The sequence below is a fragment of the Lichenostomus cassidix genome, chromosome 24 (assembly GCF_008360975.1).
Source record: "Lichenostomus cassidix isolate B80296 chromosome 24, HeHo_3.0, whole genome shotgun sequence".
In the NCBI taxonomy this organism is placed as follows: Eukaryota; Metazoa; Chordata; class Aves; order Passeriformes; family Meliphagidae; genus Lichenostomus; species Lichenostomus cassidix.
The window spans coordinates 3911863-3932210 of NC_139504.1; the positions used below are offsets into that span (position 1 = coordinate 3911863).

General features: G+C 45.0%; 1 protein-coding gene across 4 annotated transcripts in view; it reads left to right on the forward strand.

The window, feature by feature from the left end:
* The window catches only part of LOC146427502 (uncharacterized), a 91585-nt gene that overhangs the window by 33788 nt on the left and 37449 nt on the right, over positions 1 to 20348 (forward strand). The window contains exons 5-8 of one of the 4 annotated variants that reach the window (XM_085081739.1): positions 3166 to 3252; positions 12246 to 12277; positions 14597 to 14655; positions 17848 to 18445. In XM_085081739.1, coding sequence (XP_084937865.1) covers positions 3166 to 3252; positions 12246 to 12277; positions 14597 to 14629 — 152 coding nt within the window. In that variant the 3' untranslated portion in view covers positions 14630 to 14655; positions 17848 to 18445. Of the gene's footprint in view, positions 1 to 3165; positions 3253 to 12245; positions 12278 to 14596; positions 14656 to 17123; positions 19903 to 20348 lie in introns of those variants that run through there. The other 3 variants (XM_085081738.1, XR_014856379.1, XM_085081740.1) reach the window with 3 other exon arrangements.

Here is a 20348-nt window from a genome sequence, read left to right on the forward strand (position 1 = left end):
TCAGACGAGGAACCTATGCCTCATCTGGCCTCCCACAAACGCAGAAAGAGATGATTTTGTCAATGGTGGGTCAGTTTACAAACGTGTCCTTCGCAGGGTGACTCAGAGCCACTGATCCATCCCGCAGCAATGCAGCCTGGAATTGCAGCTGCAACCAGCCAGGGAGAGACAGAAATGAATCCTCGAGCCCACAGTAGTCAGGAGGATGGAAATGCAACCTGTCAGATGTGCTGCTGTGCCAGCTGATCTCTGACTGCGTTTGAAACCAGTGTCAAAATTCCCTCTGGCTTTGATGGGAGAACAGCAACCCCTCGGGATGTGGTCTTATGATTTCCATTTGCTGATAAGGGAGAGATGTGGATTTTGAGAGGATGGAGCTGCTGTGGGAACCTCCAGCTTTTCGTGGTGGAATTTTAAGCAGAGGGAGACAGCGTTTTAGTGGGATCCAGTTAAATCTGGATGTTCCCAGGTGGGATCACCCCTTTGGGATAAAAATCCGGAGCAGGTGGGAAGTGCTGCTGTCTCCGGATTTGGCTGCAATGCGTTCCAAGTTTGGAGTTTTCCAAAATGCTGGACAAATATTTACATTTTTTCCCCCCCAAGCACCAGCTTTTGTTAGCGTTAGAGCTGTTAAGGGATGTGTAAAAACTGTTGTCGTGAAACCAACACCAAGATTTGTTGTTGTTGTTTTGGTTGTGGGAGATATAATGAGATTTAGCAGAGAATCTGAGCTGAAATAGGAAATTTTTAATAGTTTTCCCTGGTGCCACTTTCCCCAGCGTTTCCTGAGACTAAACCTTGTTAAGTGTGTTGGTCCTCGTGGTTTTGGGGGTTTTTTTAGTGGGTTTTCTGTAGCTTTCCAGGCTGTAAAACTGTTTAGGCGAGAGGAATAAAATATTTGGTGGGTCAGTGATGAGATCACAATTTATTGCTGGCCAAGATCCATCCATGGGTGTCCTGAAGTGGGTTAAGAGGAATGGCAGAGGTGCTGCAGGTTTTTTTCTTGGAGATCATGGTCATCCTTAGAAAGATCTTTATATCAAACCAATTCCTGGATTAAATTGATATTTATCTGTGCAGTTTTTCATGCTCTTGGATCACAGACCATCCTAGTTTGCAAATATCAGCAACACTGGGGCAAAAAAAAAAAGCTTGGGAAGTGGGTGGAGAATGACAGCCTTGGAGTCAAATTTAAGTTTTTGAAGTCCTTGGCCAGCACTTTAACCAGGAGTCTTCTTCTCTTTAGGGTTAAACGTTTCCTCTCTGAAAAAGAGCCAGAGGCTCTTGATTATCCATGCAAAACAGGCCAGGGCTTTGATTCCTAAGGTTTTGTCTGCCACACTTTTAAAGGGGTGAAGCCTAATTTAGATCTCGCAAGAAAATCTAAATTCGACGGCGGGAGACTCAGCCCAACTTTCCCTCTCTTACCCCGACGGTTCCCCCAAAAAAAAACCCCAAAAAAACCCCCCAAAAAATACAAATTAAAAAAAATAAACCCCCTGGCGCTTTGAACAGAGCAGATTTGGGGGATCAAGTGCGGGGAACAATTAAAGCAACGCTCTGTGCGCTTCAAGGAGAACAGCGAGCTGCGGTAGCTGTGCTTTGACAGGTCTTTGGAGGATTTCAAGGAAGTTACACCCACTTCATTCATGATAATCGGCTGTTTAACGCCGAGCAGCTCAGTGTTATGAATGAAAAGGGAGCGTGTTTTGGCTTGCGGAACAACTCGCGAATCTAATGCTTCACTCGTCAAATAACCAGCCACGTTCACCCAAAAAAAAAAAAAAAAAAAAGAAAAGGGGGGGAAAAAAAAAATCTGACTTCATTCTTGAAATTAATGGATGAGAGGTTTAGCGGGGGAAAAAAAATCCCCAACAACACCAAAAGCTGCATCTTCTTTTTGTGTAGATATAAGAATATTTTAGCTCCCTTTGCCATGGTTTTGAGTCATTGTGGCTGGACAAACTGGGGGGAAAATGCAGCCTCTGAGTGGACTTTGATGCAGCTAAACGCAGGTCCTGGTGGCTCTTTGTGCATTTGATCAGAACGTGCTGAATTGCTGGATTTCACATCATTCTGGGGTCAAAAAGAAAACAGAAAGGATGAGGGTGTTAGGAAGGAGTAAGTTTTGATTTGGATGATGGCAGAGGGTCAGTGGGTTCTGTGCCGTGCCTGAGCAGACTCATTGATCAGCAATACATTGATTTTTTTTGAGTATTGAAGGTGGGTTTGTGAAACACTGTGATTTCCTGGAGCTGCCCTGTGCCAGGTGCCTCCATCCCTCCTTATAAAGTTTATATAATCTTTATAACCTTATAAAGGTTATAAACTCCTGGATGACCCCTGAGAGGTTGTTTTGGGCTGATGCTGTTAGGATATATTAAATCAAAGCCAAAGATCATTTAAGGGAATCTTTCTCCCTTCCTTATTCCCAATTTTTTGGGACTAAAACAGCTTTTTGGAGGAACAACATGCACATCCGTCCCCCTGCCTCCTCCAGCAGGCAGGGAAGGGATCTGCCTGTGCCTGGGCAGGAAGGAATGCAACTCCTTTGATCCAACAAACACCCACAGGTGGTTGCAAAACGTTTGTCGTGGAGCTGGGCTGAGTGTTTGTTAATTGGAGTTGAGGAAGAAATGTGTGTAATCATTTCCCTCGTCTGGATTCGGGCTAAAAATGCCAGCTGGGATGGTTTTAATTGAATTAATTGGTGCATACATTGAGAGTTGTGCTGGTTTTGGGGCTGACCTCCCCCTAAAGAGGGAGTTTTGCTCAAAGGAGGCCCAAAAAATCCATTAGGGAAAACACAATTCCGAAATTTTATGATCTTCCATCTTTGGTCAGCAGCTGGGAGCCTCTGATGGAAGGTGGGGAAATAATTTTTCTCACCCTTTTAGCACTAGAATAATTCCTAGAGCAGTGTTTGGCTCAAGGCAGGATCTCACTGGAGTCCTTTCCATTTAAAACTGGGGGGGAAAGGGCATTTTTGGGGGAAAAAGGGCAGTTTGGGGGGAAAAAAGGGAAGTTTGGGCAAAAAGGGCTGAAGGCAAAGGTGGATTGGATGGAGCCTGGGATGGGAGGGAGGATGGGGATCACTTCTTCATCTCCTACACAATAAATTATCCTCAATAAATTAACTCCTTTCTTTCTTCTTTTTCTCCACAGAACCGACCAGATCATTTTGGGAAGAAAACCAGAGGGAAACCAAGAACCGAGCAGATCTTTTTATTTTTATTTCCACTCATTTCCAGGGTGAGTGAATCTTCTCATCTCCACTCCTGTCATGTCCTGTGCAGCTCCAAAGTGTGACTCAAGGTTCAGAGGAAAATCTCCCTTTTCCTAATCTTTGCGCTGATAACACAGAGCTTAATTTAGCAGCAGCGAGGCAGAACATTTGGATTTTGTCATCCATTTCCAAAACTATTGTTGGCTTCTTCTTCCTTTGTTTCCACAACCCCCAACTCCTTTCAGATTTACATTTTCTTTGCAGGTGCCAAAAGATAAGTTAATGCCAGCTTGATGATTAATTAGCTAATACTTTTCCTCTGCCCTGAGATGGAAAGCCTTTATCTGAGTATCCTATTAATTATTATTTTATTTATTGCTGCACGTATGAAGGGATTCAAGTTCTGCCCTCCTGAGAAATTTGGGCAGGAAATTTATAGGAACAGGATGAGAGAAAGCCAAAGGAACCTTCAAGTCGTTATTAGAAAATATGTCTTAATGTTGAGATCAGGGGATTTTTTTAATCTATATTTTGCAAACCCTGAGCAATATCAGTGTGTTTTTGTCAAAATCACTGGAAATATCAATTTCTGAGGCTTTCCAGCATCATCAGAAATGCAAAAACCATTGAAAAGTTTGATTTTCCAGAGGCTGGGAGAGTGGCTCTGCTATTCCTAAGCTCAGCCCACTTGCCTGAGCTTAGAAAAGTTGTGGAAAAAACACACCTGGGGAACTTCCAAAGTGGAAGTTTCCAGGAGCAGTGGGATTTCTCCCTTTTTTTGGGAGCTGGGAAGTGGCTGCAGACATCTCATCCCAAGTCAGAGTCTTTCCAGTGGGATATTTGGAATTCAGGATGGAGTTCAGACTGATGGAATCGTTATTCAAAGTGCCATAAATGCATTAACACAGGAGTAAGTTTAATTTATTAATGATAAAAAGTGGGGGAAACTCAGGTTGGATAATGGTGATGAATTTATAGGTGAGTTTGGTTACCTCATCCCATTGAGATGATGATTAGGAATGAGGTAAATGCATTTTTTATGGCAATTGTGTGTATTTTATGGCACTGTGAGAACCCTGCTTGTGGGCAGAAATTAATCCATGCATGGTAGAGGTGATGAGCATCCCAGGGAAAATTCCCACCAGGAAAAATGGGAGGAAATGCAGAAGAGGGTTTGAAACACCTCTGTGTGCACTGAGATCTATCTCTGTCCCTCCTGGATGCCCTAAAAGATGTAACTGATGTCCCCAAGTGTCCCTGCAGGGGAAATATTGAATGTGAGTAACACCTGTGGGTGGAGATACTATGGCCTGGGAACCCTGTGTGCTCATGGAATTATCATCCCAGCTTTGTCCAGCTGAAATCCTGGTCCAAATACCTTTTTTTGCTTTGCTGAAATCCTGGTCCAAGTACATTTTTTGCTTTGCTGAAATCAAGGTTCAAACACATTTTTTGATTTGCTGAAATCAAGGTTCAAATGCCTTTTGTATTTTGCTGAAATCCAGATCCAAATGCCATTTTTTTGGTCAGATGAAGCCCTGGCCATGGATGTGTTGACACCTGTTGATCTCACTAGTGCCTGAATTAGAAGTTAACCAAATTTTTAAAACTCCCCTTGACTGCAGTGGGATTAATCTGCTCCTGGGGGTGTGAATAATGGGCTGATTTTAGGGGGAAGGGAATAAGGGGGATCAGTGGGAGAATTGGGAAGTTAAGAGGGAAAAATCTGCACTTTCCCTCCACCAAAAGGGAATCTTTTCCCCTCACATCATTTTGTTTTCCTTGAGGTTTAACATCAAATCTTTGCCTTGAGCCTTCCCAGAGCAAAACAGGACAGTGATGGGGCAAGGGGGAATGGCTTTGAACTGAGAGTGGCTTTAGTTTGGATATTAGGAACAAATTCTTCCCTGTGAGGCTGCTGAGTGGATAGAATTATTTCCCAGAGAAGCTGTGGATCCCTGGAAGTGTCCAAGGCCAGGTTGGATGGGTTTGGAGCAACCTGGGATAGTGGAAGGGGTTGGAATGAGATTAATTTCAAGGTTCCTTCCAACCCAACCCATCCTGGGATTCTGTGGAAATCCAGAGCTGTGGGTTTGGCAGGATGAAAGGAGTGGGAAGCAGCAGCAGCTCCTCTCCTGTGTGTCTCTGCAGTTCTGTGGTCACCTCAGCTGTGGGACTGTGGTTCCTCCCTTCCTGCAGGAAACCTGAACCCCATCCAGGCTGCAGGGATGTGTGCTGAATCCCAGTCTGCAGTGATTCCAGCAGCTCAGCGCTGACCCAGGCAGGGCTCACCCAGGGTATTCCCCTCCCTGCCTCCTCCAGGGGCTGCAGGAAGGGTGGGAATGGTGAATTGGTTCACTTCAGGCCTTATTTTTAATGAGCTGACAGCTTTGAGGGCTGGCTGGGCACTTGAATTGCTGATTCCTTAAGGCAGGGATCAGAGCCCAGCTTTGCCCTCGGCCAGGTGAGTGCCACAGGAGCTCTGCTCCATCTCCCAGAGCATTTTCCACTCAAAATATGGAAATTCCATCCTGAGATGAACTCCATCTTCCCCTCCCCACGACTTCAGCAGGGATTGTGGTGAGTGAGGACTCTGGGAAGCAGCTGACAGCTGGGTGGCTGAGGCACTGAGCCTGCCTGGGCAGCAATTCCTTCTCTATTTCCTTGGTCTTTTCCCATTGCTCTGCTGCAGAAATGCAGCTTTTTCTAGGTCTTTCTGTGTGATTTGCCATGATCACTGCATTTTATGCCCAGGGCTGGGTGGGACAGGGATGGCAGGATGCTGACTTGAGCCTGGCACTTTGGGAATTAATCTTTTGGGTACCTCAGCTCCCCAGATTTCTGTGCAAGGAATGTGAGTTTTGTGTAATGAGACCATTGAGGAAGATTTCTCACTGTGGGAATTTTACCTGCCAGAGCTGCAGCCCTGTGAGGTTTTTATGGACCTCACAGGGAGGTTTTGGAGGGTTTTTTGTGAGCTGCAGAAAAGGTGAGGGCAATGCCCTGATGGAATTCTCTCCCTCCCACATCCAAAGGGAATTCCCAGTCGAGGCAGAAGAGCATTTGTGGAGCAGTTTCCTAGTTTAGAGCTGTGGCTGGATGTTTAAATGTTGTGCCAGAGGACCAATGTCCAGCTCTAAATTTGGAGGGCATTAAGCTGTGCCCCTGGGCTCTGTGGCCTGGCTGGGGGTGCTTCTCCTGGATTGTGGAGCAGCTGGGAAAAGCAGGGAGATTAGAGGAGCAAAAAGCAATTGGCATTTGAGGCTGAGGCTGCAGGAGGCCCCAGGGATGCTCGGGGTGAGGTGTGTCTTGCATTTCACTGTGCACCTTATTTCTCATCTTGTTAAATGTTTCATTCTCCCCTTCACAAGCCTTAGTTAAAACTACAAATAATCATGGTTAAATAATGGAAATGCAGAAAACCAGAATGGAAAAATGTGTCGAAAGCCAAGTGATATTTTCCTTGGTTCGTCATAGTTAGGGGTGGAGAGAAACTTGATTTCAGTAACGAATTAATGAGTTGTAATTCATGGTGATGCTAAGCAGCAACACTTAAAATGTTAAAGCAGGTTGTTGACCTTCAAGCCTGGTCAGGTAACTGTGGGAAGGAGTGAAAACAAAGCAAGGAATGAAGTGAAAATGGAGAGAAAAAAGGAGCAAAATGTCCAAAAAGTTTGGAACCATCTGGTGGAGGAAGATGATATCCCACAGACAGATTGGGCAGAATCAGAATGTTCCTATCCAGGGAGGCTTTAGTTTCTCAGAGGGGTCTTGGACCAGGAGGGAGAGGTGGAAATAGCAGCTCTGGCTCCTTCCTCTCCCTGCTTTTTTAGGGATTCACCTCTCTAGCTCTATGCTCTTCCCAACACCTTCTCCTTTTTCCCCTCAACCTGTGCTATTCCCTGGAGATCCAAACTCTTTCTCCAGGCTCTGCTCTGAGCATGCTGCAGTGGTCTTGAGCCTCATTATTCCTCTTATTTCCCACATCAGAGTTTGCAGAGCTCCACACTGCAGCCACAGCTATTGAGGAGTTCAGTGGGATGAGCTTGAGACCATTGAGGAAGATTTCTCACTGTGGGAATTTTACCTGCAAGAGCTGCAGCCCTGTGAGGTTTTTATGGACCTCACAGGGAGGTTTTGGAGGTTTTTTTGTGAGCTGCAGAAAAGGTGAGGGCAATGCCCTGATGGAATTCTCTCCCTCCCACATCCAAAGGGAATTCACTTATTGCCACACTTGGAGCATCTGAGAGAGGCAAGAGCTGGACAAGCCTCACCATGATTAGCATTTTAATGGCCTCAGAGAGGAGGTCTGGAGGCTGCAGTGGCTCTGGAAGCTCAGGATTTCTGGCAATCTTGCAGCAGGAGCGAGGCAAGGCTGCTGATGGTTATTCCATGGCCCACCAGGCTGTGTCCTGATCCTGCTCACTCATCCATGCTGGGAACAGCTTATCCATGGTGCTCGGGGAGCAGCGTGCCAAAATCCTCTTGTAGCCCATCAGCAGGGCTGTCAGAGCACCTCACAGGCCTATCAAAGGAACAAAACTGTATTAGTGTCTGGGGCTCCTCTGCCTTTGCAAGGAGCAGGGATGTTTGCTGTGATTGAATCGTTGGGGCTTTGTGGGAGCTGAGGGCTGAATAAAGGACTTTGTCGTGGGAGATGAGCTGCCAGGAGAGATTCCCCAGGGAAGTTCTTCCTCTGGGATGTCACATACCTGTGCTCTGGGTCACAAGGGCAATGCCAGCCAAGTGACCAAGACCTCGATGTTTTCAGTGGTTCGTTTTGGGGTTTTTTTTTAAATCCCATTCCTTCCCTGTGCTTGAGGCAGAGGGAGTAGGATGTGAGTGCCAGGTGTGCTTTATGCCCCAGATTTCTGGTGGAATTGTCTGTCCTGGCCGTGGCTCTGAGCTGTTCTGCATTAAACTTTGTGCTCTGCTTGGTTTGTACTATCCCAGAATGGTTTGGGTCGGGAGGGACCTTAAAGCTCATCCCCAGAGGACACCTTCCTCTGTCCCAGGTGGTCCAGTTTGGCCTTGAGGACTTCCAGGAATGGGTGTTTGTGATCTGGGGAGTTTTCCAGTGAGTTTCACAGTGTCCTTACAGGATAGAGGTGTGGAGAGAGAGCTGCAGCCCTGTGAGGTTTTTATGGACCTCCCAGGGAGGTTTTGGAGGTTTCTTTCTGAGCTGCAGAAAAGGTGAGGGCAATGCCCTGATGGCAATTCTGTCCCTTCCACCTCCAAAGGGAATTCACTTACTGCCACTCTTGGAGCATCTGAGAGAGGTTTCACAGCATCCTTTCAGGACAGAGGTGTGGAGAGGACAAGGAGTCAAGAATGGGTCAGAAAATGTCCGAAAACAAGACACCTCCATGCTGCCAATCTCCCACCCAGCTGTCTTTCCAACGTCTCACAGATGCTCCAGCCTTTTCCTGAAGCCCAGAACGAAGGCAGGAGCTTCTCTCTGTCCCTCTGAGCCCCTCGTTGCATTCCTGGCAGTCCTCCCCTCGTTTCCATCCCTATTTTCTCTCTTCCCACCCTCCATTTGCGGTTGCCCTTTTCTCCCTCGCTCAGCACACACACACTCCCCGAGCACAATGCATTCCTTTCTGCGGTGAATCCCCCTGCCTGATGCACACATTTTCAATGGCAAGGAGAGGGGAAAGTATTCCCTGTTCCCAGTGAAAAGCAGCACTGGCAGCCTGGGTTATTTTGTCCGACGTGTGGCTTTAAGTGACGCCTTTGCCATCTGTTCTGTCTGCTAATTATGAATGCAAAAACAAACGTAGCCCACAATTGCTTCATTTAGAATAAGAGAGATGGCAGGGACCAAAATAGTTTTATTTTGGTGTCAGATGCTCTTTTTATTTCTCCTGTCTCTTCCTAATCCGAAGCAGGTCTGGAGCAGTTTTTGCTCTCCCAGGGATTTTTTTCCTGACAAACAGAACCAATTTCTATGTGTTCATCCTTTAGGGCTTGCAAGGGACAATCCCACCCAAGCAGGAAGAGAGGAAAAAATGCATTTCTTGAGCTGAGAGGGCTGATTTCAGCTTTTCTCTTCTCAATTCACTTGTGCTGCTCATAGAGACACCAGGACAGGTTTGCCAGCAGTGTGTGAAGCTTTTCCTCAGCACTTCCATCCCTGTTTCCTCTCCCCACAGATGAGTTTTGCAGCCAGCCTGGGATGGGAACGATGCACTCTGCTGTGGTTGTGTCCAGCAGCCCCAGAAATGCATTTTTTTGGCTTTTGACTGCAAATGGATCATCCCAAAGGTCGGTGATCCCTCTCCTCTGGTGACTGGGCTAGAAGGAGTCTCCTCTATCTGCTCCTTTAACATTGCCAAAATTGCTGCTGACTTGCTCCAAGCCATGGATTGAGATCACCTGAATTGAGAAAATGGACACTCTCCTCCTCCTTTCCTTCCCCAGCCATCACTCTTGCTGTGATAATCAACATATTTAGTTTTATTTTCTGGCTGGGTCTGTGTTAAAGGACAACATGGTGGCAATATTTTTATACCTACTAAAGCAATGTTCTGGACAGTAGAAGACCTTTCTCTTTCCTCCCCACAAATCTCCAAGAAAACTTGTCAGTTTGTGCTTCAATATTATTTTGAAATTCTATTCACTACTACACACTTTTCTTCAAGTTCCCATTATTCCTTTTTTTAAATTATTTCTTTCCCATTTGGAAAGCAGTGGCAGGGAGTGATCTCTGCTATAAAAATTATAAAAAAACTGCTTCAGGAGGTTCCAGCACGAGGGTTAAAGGTTCTGTTGGTGTCTCAGGCCTGAAGGATGATGTTGTGGTTGAGGCATTTGGAGTGGAACCAAGAGATGGGAGATAAATTCCAGGTTCTGCTGTGCACTTCCTGCACTCCTGGAAATCCCTGCTGCTCCCCTTGCTCCCAATCCTGCTCTGCTTTCACTGTTCCAGCAGTGAATTTAACTGAAAACCAAGGTCATTTTCTGAAAGCCTGAGTTAAAAAAGTGCTTTATCCCCGTGTGCCTACAAAGTAGAAACAATTTAAAATGGGAAATAAAGGGCAGAAAGCTCAGGAAGTTGGAAGGATGTGAATGAATGCCTGGTGACACTGAGGAAGAGCCTGGATCAGTGCCTGAGGGGTGGCAGCACCAGGAAATGAAGGTAGGATGCACTTTTTTCCATGGTTTGGGTTGGATTCCCAAGGAATGAGTGTCCATGAGCAATGCTGAAAGGATCAATGCAAAGATGAATCAGTTTTGTGCCTCCCAAGCTGTATTTTAGTCACTTCTGGTCATTGAAATCCACTTAACTGAGGAAATTCTTTGCAAATGTCCCAATCTGCTGGATGAAGGTTTGTCCCCTGGTTAGGAGGGAAGAAGGAAAGACAATTTCTGGACACATTTTTTTTTAGGTGTGTCAACATCTCAACATCTATTTTCTGCTAAATTAATTTCTACTTGAAGGTTGGTGTGTCTAGAACACTTTACAGGATCAGCTGCCCTGTTTCAGTGGTAAAATTTCCCTTTGGTCTCTTTCTCACAGCTTTAATTTCAAGCTGGAAAAAGGTAGATTTCCTTTTCTCCGTGGGATTTCTAGAACAGGGCATGGAGAGGTCAAAATTCCTTGCTAGAAAGCCTTGACAGGTGTGAAAAATTCAATCCCAACCATTCATAACACGTGATTCTCTTCACCACTCGATGCACTTAACCTTCTGCTGGGCAGTGAGTCAGCTTTGATTTCAAATCCACAGCAAACCCAGCAGTTTTGGGTCAAATTTGGGCTGGTTTTGGTCAGGAATGGAAATTCTCTACATCTTTTGGTGCTTTTCCTGGCACATCTGAGTGTTTCAGGCATCACTGCCTGGGGTTGAACCCAGAGCTGGGGAATTTTGGGCTCTTCTTTGTCCAGATTGTGGTACCTGTAACAAAAAAAGTTGTGTTTTGCCTGCTGGAGGAAGAGATTGGAGAAAATCTCATTTTCTTGGCTGTCACTGGGGTGATGAGGCAATAAAAAACCCCCATGGCCATCAGGAGCTGCAAGGTGGAGAAACTGCAGAAGGAAAGAGGATCCTGAAATTAAATTACCTGAGCTGCATTTGCATCAAATTATAGGAACTTTTAAGTGGAATTTTATCCTTCTTTTCTGGGGATTTGGCTGCTCCCAAACAGTTTCTTTCCCCAGATAACTTGGGGTTGTTTTTCCTTTCACTGGGACGCACCAGCTTTTCCCAAATAGCAGACATTATCCCAAAATATTTGCTGGAGGGGAAGCAACTCTCAGCCCCCCTGCAAGGATTTTATCTCTCCTTGAAATTACCCAGTTGAAGCGCAGGGATAATGACACTTGTAATGATGATAAAATGGGAGTGTGAGTGCTCCGAGTAACGTTTAAAAATAATGATACACCTCAAAGTAGGTCTTATAAAAGGGAAATCTTAAATAGCTGCAGGGAAACAGATGCTTTGGGGGACTTGGGGATAAAAATAGTGCCTTCCAATTGGCATCAACCAAAACAAAAATGTAGCCCCATTTGGTGAACCTCAGCACTAGAAATTCCCCTGAAGTCCTCGGGGTCCAGAAGTGGGAAGGTGTGGAAAGCACCTGGTGCTGCACCTGAAGGGGTTTAGCATCTTTTTCATCGTGGAATCACGGGATGGTTTGGGTGGGAAGCAACCTTAAAGCTCATCCAGTTCCACCTTCCATATCCCAGGTTGCTCCAAGCCCTGTCCAGCCTGGCCTTGGACACTTCCAGGGATCCAGGGGAAGCCACAGCTTCTCTGGGAATTCCTTTTCCAGGACCTCCCCATCCTCACAGGGGAGAATTCCTCCCCAATATCCCATCTAAACCTCCTCTCTTCCACTTCAAAGTGATTTTTCTTGCCACTTCTCACCTTTCTCTCCATTTTGTGTGCTTTCATTTCAAAACACTCCAATGTGAGAAAATCATGGTTTTGGGATGATTTCTACGTTTTCCTTAACTGTTAGGATAATTTCAACTTGTGGATAGTTTTAACTTGTTGATTTGATGTTTCTCTTTCAGGTGGTTCCTCCCAAGCAAAGACAAGCAGTCAGGTGAGTCCAATGTTCCTTTTCCAGTAGATCTATGGAAGAAAAATGAGGAATAATGAGTGGAGGCAGTGCTGGGCTCCTCTGAATTTTATGGAGTGAGGTTCAGGAGAGCTCTGAACCCACCTGAGCACTGAGGGACATTTTAAAAACACATTCCATTCCCTGATTTCTGCGCACTGCCAAAGATTCCCTTGCTTTGGACCCTGAATGTAGAAATTAGAACTTTCTTGACTTGTCCTGTGTCAGGAATGGCCTCACAGTGTCCCTTGGGGACAAAAGGGACACTGCCAGAACTGTCCCCAGCAGGTGACAATAACCTTAGGAGTGGAGGATCCCAGCCTGTGGGTAATGAGGGTTTGGTCCTGGATTCCCAACTTATGGAATGCTTCTCCTGGCTGGGATGACATGGACAGGGAACCCTCTGAGGCTGAGCACAGGGAATTCCTTCTGCTGTGCTTTTGTCCTGGGAATAAAGCAAAAATGGTGCTCCTTGGGGACCTCTGGGTTCTCATTCTGGAATGAGCTCTGGGTTCTCATTCTGGAATGAACTCTGGGTTCTCAAAGGAACTTTGGGTTCTTGTTCTGGAATGAATTTTGGGTTCTCGTTCTGGAATGAACTCTGGGTTCTCATTCCCGAATGAACTTTGGGTTCTTGTTCTGCTTCCCTCAGTCAAATCCCTTACCCAGAAATTCCCTGAATGGTCTGTATTTGAAGGGACTTTAAATCCCACCTCATTCCAGCCCCTGGCATGGGCAGGGCCACCTTTCCCCAGAGCAGGAGCTGAAGGTGGGATGATGCTCCAAGGCACAGCCCATGAAATTGGCTCTTCCTGTGTGTGCTGCTGCTGGATTTGTGGATTCCTCATGTGAGGATGGAAATCCTCACCTCAGAGCCCAAAAGGAGCAGGAAAAGCAGGTGTTGGGTGATCCCAGTGAGCTTTCCATCAGCGGGAGAGGATTTGAGCTGGAAGGAGATGGATTTCCTGCACCCAAATCAAGGAACAGGAGGAAAAAAAAAAAAAACCCACCAAGTTTAATTCTGTCCCAGACAAGGTCAGCAGGCACCACACACAAATAGCTCAGGCTTCGATTTGCTCTTCCTAAAAGTGGAAGGTGACAATATTGCATCCAAGTGTCTGCTCTGGGAGCTGGAGGGGGGAAGGAAAAAAAGCTTGTTTAATATGAATCTGTGACCCCAGCGTGCCGGGAGAACGAGCCCGAGTGTCTGGTGGGACATTGTTAGATCTGGCAGGGATTCAGACATCTGCCAGGGAATGGGGATTTTGTCAGGAGAAGTGGGAGAGAGAGAGAGAGAGAGAGAAGGAGAGCCGCAGCGAGAGCCTCGCCGCGTTCTATATCTGCCCGGATAACACTTCCTCTTTAAAATTCCCTTACTAAGCTGGGCTGCTATATTTTATATTCAGCAGCGAGGTCTCCGCCCCCCCAGCCCTCCCCACCCACCGCCACCCCGGCTGCCTTCAACTTGTTAAGTTTGAAAGATGATCCATGCAGGCTCTGCTCTGCCAGGCAGCCCCGTTTAAGGCCAAGATTAATGCAGAGCATTGGTGCAATCGTGCCGCAGTGGTGCGTGATCGGAATGCGAGATGGAATATGGGGGGAAAGGCCAGAAATGTGCCTGCATTCCCAGTTTACACAAGTCTCCTTAGCAACTTGTCTGATTATTTTATTTTTTTCCCCCTTTTTTTTTTTTCCCGTGCATGCAGCGGCGTTGTCCCAAATCTCCAGCGAATAAAACGCTCCCCGAGTTTTTAAACAGCTTCAGTTGATGGTCTGCTTGCTGTTTTCTTCCTTTTTCTTTTGTTAAATTAGTGGCTTAATTTTTTTTTTTTTTCCTTCTCCCCCCCTCCTTCCCCTGCAGAAGGGATGGCAGTGGGGCTGGGGGTGGGGGAACTGTAAGAGTTTGCATTGTGACTTCCCCAGAGTTGGTTCCTTTCCAGTTGTTCACATCTCAGCATGTGGAATTATTGTGCTTTCTCCCGATTTGCCACAGAATTGGCACTAGGCTGACATTGTTACTCACTGGGATTGCATTTTGGAGCCGGGCTGATTATTTTTTATGTTTTTTTGGTTGTTTTTTTTTTTTAAACTTATTTATTTGTTTTAATCACCCGCGTCTTTATTTATTTCATAACAATCCCTTTGATTCTGCAAACATGCACAGTGTATTTAACAGTCTGTAAAATGGAGGAGAGGAGGGGAAAAAAAAAAAAAGAAAAAAGCCAGCAGGGTGAGAGGATTGTGGCAAGGCTGTCCCTGAATCCCATATTCCCCTCCCCGTGCAATTTTTTTTTTTTTTTTTAGTTGCCTCCTGAAGAACCCTCTCCCTCCCCATAGGAGGGAGTGGCCTTTTAGGGATCAAGGTACGTTGGATTATTATTTTTTTTTTCTCCCAGTTTGTGTGATACTTTATTAATAGCATGGGGCAAGAGAGAGAGGCTGAAGGGTGGGGAGAGCAGGGGAGGAGGGTGGAGAGAAGGAAAGAGTTCTCCTCCAAGTCCTCTACCTTGAAATAACTCAAGGGGAAAAGAGTTGCAGCCTCACTCGAGTTGTTTCAAAAATCTTCCTGGGCGCTTTTACTTTTTCTTTTGCTTCTATTTTTTTTTTTTTTTAATTTTTTTCCAAGGGGAGGGGGTAGAAAAAGGGAAAAAAAAAAAGAGAAACTGAGCCAAAAAAATTTCGAAGGCTTGATCTTGGCTTCTATACAAACAGATGTTGCCTGTCATTCCGTTGTTAAGCAGGCAGCAGATTGGAGCAAGCAGCAGCAGTTTAGGGGGAACTGCAGCAGAGCTGGAAAGTGGGAGATACAGAGATATAGAAATATATTTTTCTTTTATTTTTTTCTTTCTCTTTTTGTTCTACACATAAGTATTTTCCCCCCGGAATTACCTCTAATTACAACACGTCTATATTTGAATTTTCTTTTTTTTAATTCCTTTTTTTATCATTTTTTGAAGCGGGCAAAAGCACCCCAAAACCAAACGGAAAAGCAGTAGGAACTTTCCCCCAAATTCTCCCACAGCACCTATTTTTTGGCTTTTTTTTGTTACTCTTTCTCCCACGTGTAGGGCAGGGGGTTCTGTTGGAAGTGCTTAAGGCATCGTCGGTAAGTGAACGTTTGCAGTGAATTAGGTCAGGGATTTTGGGGTTTTTCCTGGTTGCTCTGCCCCGGATTTGCTGCTGGAGGTGCAGTTTTGGAGCTCGAAGGCCTTTCTGTGTCCTCTCCAAGTTTTGGGAAGGCTGGAGGAACCAAACCCACGTCGTTTGGCCAGCAGAAGTTCTCCCGAAGCACCAGACTGGAGCTCCTTTTGTGCTCTGCCTGTGCTGCCCGTGGGTTTCATTCCCAAATCCTTTTTCTGCTCTCATATTTTTTATTCCCCACTCTCTCTTTTTTATTTTAATTTCCCCCTCTGATTTAATGGCTGCGTCGCTGGGAGGAGAGAGGAACCAGCAGAACACGGCGAGCTTTGAGCCGAAAGAGTTAAAACTTTCTTGGCACCAGAGCAGCAGTTTAGCAACAGATCAATTCATTTAAATGAAAGAAATCACAGCCCGAGCCATCTGATTTTGAAATTTCACATCTTAACGCTTCCACTTTAGAACAAAGCTTCTGTTTTTCTTTCCCCCTTATTAATTCCCGCTGCTTTTGTTCGCGGCCGGCGGGTTTGCGCAGAAACTTTGCGCGTTGGGAAAAATTCCATTTTTGGGGTAAACAGTTCACCTCTGCACTGGGGAAAGGAGTTGTTTCCAGTAGGATTTTGGTGTGGAGCTCTGGCTGCAGGGGAACCCAAGGGGATTTGCTCTGTAGGATCGGCAGTTGGTGCTTCTCCAACATCTGCAGCGAGGAGTGGTGGCTCGGAGTGATTCCGTGACAAAAAAAAATTACGTTATTCAACATTTTATTCTACACTTTATGTGTGCATAGAGCATAACCCCCATCATGGTTTTGATATTCGAGGCTGGGAAGGATCACAAGCAACTTTTTGTTGCTGTTTGTTCATTTAAACGCGCCCGAGCTTTTTTGGCAAAGGTCCCGGGAGTTTTGCGGCTACGTCAAGGAAAAAGGAAATAAATCAACTCCTCCTCGGCGGCGGGGCTGGGGATTAAAAAAAAAAAATCAAAAAAATTTAAAAAACAAAAAAAACCTAAAAAAATTCTAAAAAATTTTTTAAAAAATTTTTTAATTTAAAAATATAAAAAAATTAAAAATTAAAAAAATCTGGGAAAATGAAAAGAAATTTTAAAAAATTGATCTATTGGCAAATGATAAAATTTTTTTTAAAAAATGACGATCAGTGTCTTAGCCAAAGGAATGTGTGTGGAGGAGGAACCCCGGGAGGTTGTGCCGCGGAGCCTCTCGCCGGTGGCATCGCCTCAAAGAAAGGCCGGGATGTTTGGGAATGGGTGAATCCTGTCCTGGGTGGGGTGGGAGGACATGCAGGGAGAATCCTTTTGTGCCAGGAGGTTTCTCCCCAACCTGTACAAAATCCCCAGTGGGGAAGAACAGCCTTAAACCGCAAAAAGTGGATTAGAAATGAGGTGGTGGTGCTGAGAGGGGGGAGAAGCATCAACCTGCACCTCTGATGGGGTTTGTGGGTCTGGCAGGTTTTATTCCTCCCTCCTGTCCCAGCAGATCCGTGGGGAATGCCAGGATAGCGAGCGCCAGCCCAATATTGGGAATATTTCTGTGGGTGTCGTTGTGGTTACATCACAGCTCCTTCCTCCTCTCCACTCTTGTGCAAAATTCAAATAATTCCCCCCCTCCCTGATGGCAGCTGTGCATGGGGAGGTTTTTTTTTTGTCGGTTTTATTATTATTTTTTTTTTTTAAGTCGCTCTTTAACGTCGCGAAAGGAACAATAAAATGAAAGGCAAAACCGGCATCTTAAAAACTTGGCAAGTGAAAGCAGCTTGGAGTGGCAGCCAAGAATCCTGCTGTGGTGCAAAAAGAATAGCATCCACGGAGCCACCACAATCCGGGGCTTCTCCTCTCTTAACAATCGCGTCGGCACAGAGAAATAATTATTCCTTGTATCAGTGTTAAAAGAGTCAACAGGCTTTAAAAAAAGCTTGCTTGGTGAGCCTTCTCCAAAGCAGGTAACGATGCTCCTCTTTGATTCTGTTTGCTCCCCAAGTGGGATTTTTTTTTTGGATGAGGATGTGGAGATGAGGACTAATCGCTTTGAGGAGTTGGTGTTGCTAACGAGCTCCACGTTTGGGTGTTTTCCTGGCTTTGGTGGGAAGGGGATTGGCAAAGTTCTGGAGTGGTTGTGTTCCGAGGAATGTTTGATTGCCACGGGGTTTGATTGAGCTCCTCGCGCTGGGGGAGGGCAAGAGTGGGTTGATCCAAAGAGGAAGGAAATAATAATCCAAGAAAATAATAATCCAAAAAAAAAAGTAAAAAGTAAAATATTGGGAATGGAGGGAGTAATTTTTCTCGTAGGACCTCGGTTTTTCCTTTTGCTGCTCTGAAACTGTAGCCTCTGGGTGTAGGAAAACAGCCTCCATTCCTTGAAAACATGCCATGAAAATATCCCTAAATATTTTGTCTTCCAGAATGCGTTCCCGAGGAGTTGGGCCTAGCAATATGGCAGCGCACGTTCCGTAGGAAATCCTGCAAAATGCTGCTGCTGCTGAGGTAATCTGGACTCTCAGTCAGTATCTTCCTTTTCCTTCCCATTCCTTACAATTATTTCAAGCTCAGAAATCCTTAAAGAGTTGCTCTTTAAACTTAGGATAGACTCTGTGTGTGTATGTATATATATATATATATTTGTAGGTCTAATTACCTTTGGGTTAAAACTGGAAGGCAAAGAATAGGAATTATTTCTCAGTTGTGTTTCTTATTTGCCTGATTTTCGGGGCAGAAGGATGAAATGGCTGCAAACAGCTTTTTCCTCAGGCACACAATGCATTCCGCGATGATCGATTTTCCTGGACAGGGCATTTCTGCTTTGTGGTTTGCAAGAAAACCACCCACAGACCAATTCCCACTGTTTGGTCTTCAGAGATTTTATTTCTGTGTGTTTCCCTCTATATTCCTCTATAAATCTCTGAAAAACCAGCTTTAGGTTGGGTTGTTACTGACAAAAATATGTTGTATTTTACTGTACCGTGTGGCAAAGCCTGGTTGATGCTGGTGATCATTGATATTTATAAAGTTAATAACAATGCGATGTTTGGTATAAAGGTACAACAAATCTTAATATAAATACCTTAATGTACAGGTTGAAACTTTGGATTTGTCATGTCAGCAAATGCAGGGTGATGCTGATCGATTTGTTTGCCTCTCATGGATTTTCTGCCACTGTGTTTATGTTCATCAGGTTTTCAAAAGGTGTATGATTGATCAATGGGGGGAAAACATTCCCAACCCCAGATCTTGGCTAATCTGTGGCTCTCTTTATATATCCCCCTGAATATATTGAGTACTAGTGAAATTCCTGTTTAAAAAGCAGCTCTCATTAAAAAAAAAAAAAATTAAAAATAAATTAAAAATCGGTAACTTTCAACAAACAAAACTGTTCGTTTGCTGCTAAATTTGTCAATTTGCTGTCTCAAAAACTGCCTGCGAGTTTGTTTTCCAAAAGGAGCAGGTTGGTTCCTGGATATTTGGAATTTACAGCACACAGGTGCCATGGAATGACATCCCAGAGCCCAACTCCTCCAGGGCTCCCAGGAATGCCGAGGGGAACAATCAGATTTGCAGTGGGGATTAATCTGGAGCTTTTCCAGGGATATTTCCTGCTGCTTTCCCCCTTTTTCTCCTGTTTTTCCCCCCGAGTGAAGCTCTGATGGATCCCAACTCTTCCTCTTCCCTTTTGTGCTGGAAAAGCCAATCAGGTAGGGAGGGAGGTGCTGTGGGATCTTCCTCCTTTTGCAGGGAAAAAAAGGGTGGATTTTCCCAACAAATCCCAGCTTTCCTGCAGCATGTGCCAGGCTCCTCGAAGCTCTGGGTGTTCCCTGCAAAACCCAAATGTTGGTTTTATTCATGGGTTTGAGTTATCCCAGGGAAAGGATTAGCCCAGGAATGAATGGGAAAGGAAAAATAAAAGTTTTGGAGCTGGGAAAACAGAGGAAAGGTGTAACTTCATCCCCTTGCAGGAGTATTTCAGAGATCATCTCCTATGAAAAAAAGGAAGTATTTCTCTGCCAGGAACATTCAAAATAGCTCGCTTCATCTCCATAACAATGTAAAGGATATTCGGGTTAAAATGAATATGCTGAATATAAAGCAACTATTCTGCCTCGTGCAGTCTTGCAGTGAGACTGATGGAAAAATTCCCTGCCAGGGGAAGAAATCCTGGTGCAAACAGGATTGTAAATATCCAAATATTTTACCTGTTAGACCCCATTAAACCACCTGGATTTGAACCTCAGCTTCCCTGCAATAAATGAGTTTTGTGGTGGAATTATTTTTATTATTTGGGTTATTTTTGGGTGACATTTGTTGTGTTCCATTCGCAGCTCTGTGCCCAAGGAGGGCACAATCCCTGCCCTGCCTGCCCCACTCCATCCCAAATTCCAACAGCAAATCCATCCCGGTTTTCCAAGGATGCTGAGTGAATTTTGGCTGCCAAAAACTTTGGGGGAAATCTGGACGTTTTGAAGGTGAGTGTCAGCGTAGGAATCGAAACTCGGGAGGATGAATTTAGATAACCTTTGGACAGATGGTGGAAGTTTAACATCTATTGCTGGGTGGAACTGGAGTTTCTTGCCACCCAGCGAATTCCAAATAAAGGAAAATTGTATTTTATAATTGCGTATTTACCAGGCTGGAAAGGTTGAAGTGATTTATTTTTAAGAACCTGCACAAAAAAAAAAAAAAAAAAAAAGGAAAATTTTCTAACAGCATCCAAATAGCAGAATTCTTTTCCAAGAATTCTTTTCCAAGTGGTGCCTGTTTGGTTTTAAAGAGGATAATATGAAATTGCATTGCTGCAGTTTGTCTTCTGAAGGAAGAGAAGGGAAAATCTGGTGACACTTTGAGCACGAGTTGATCTCAGTGATTTTCCCCATGTGGAGCTCCCAGCCAGGCTGCTTTCCAGCCTAATTCC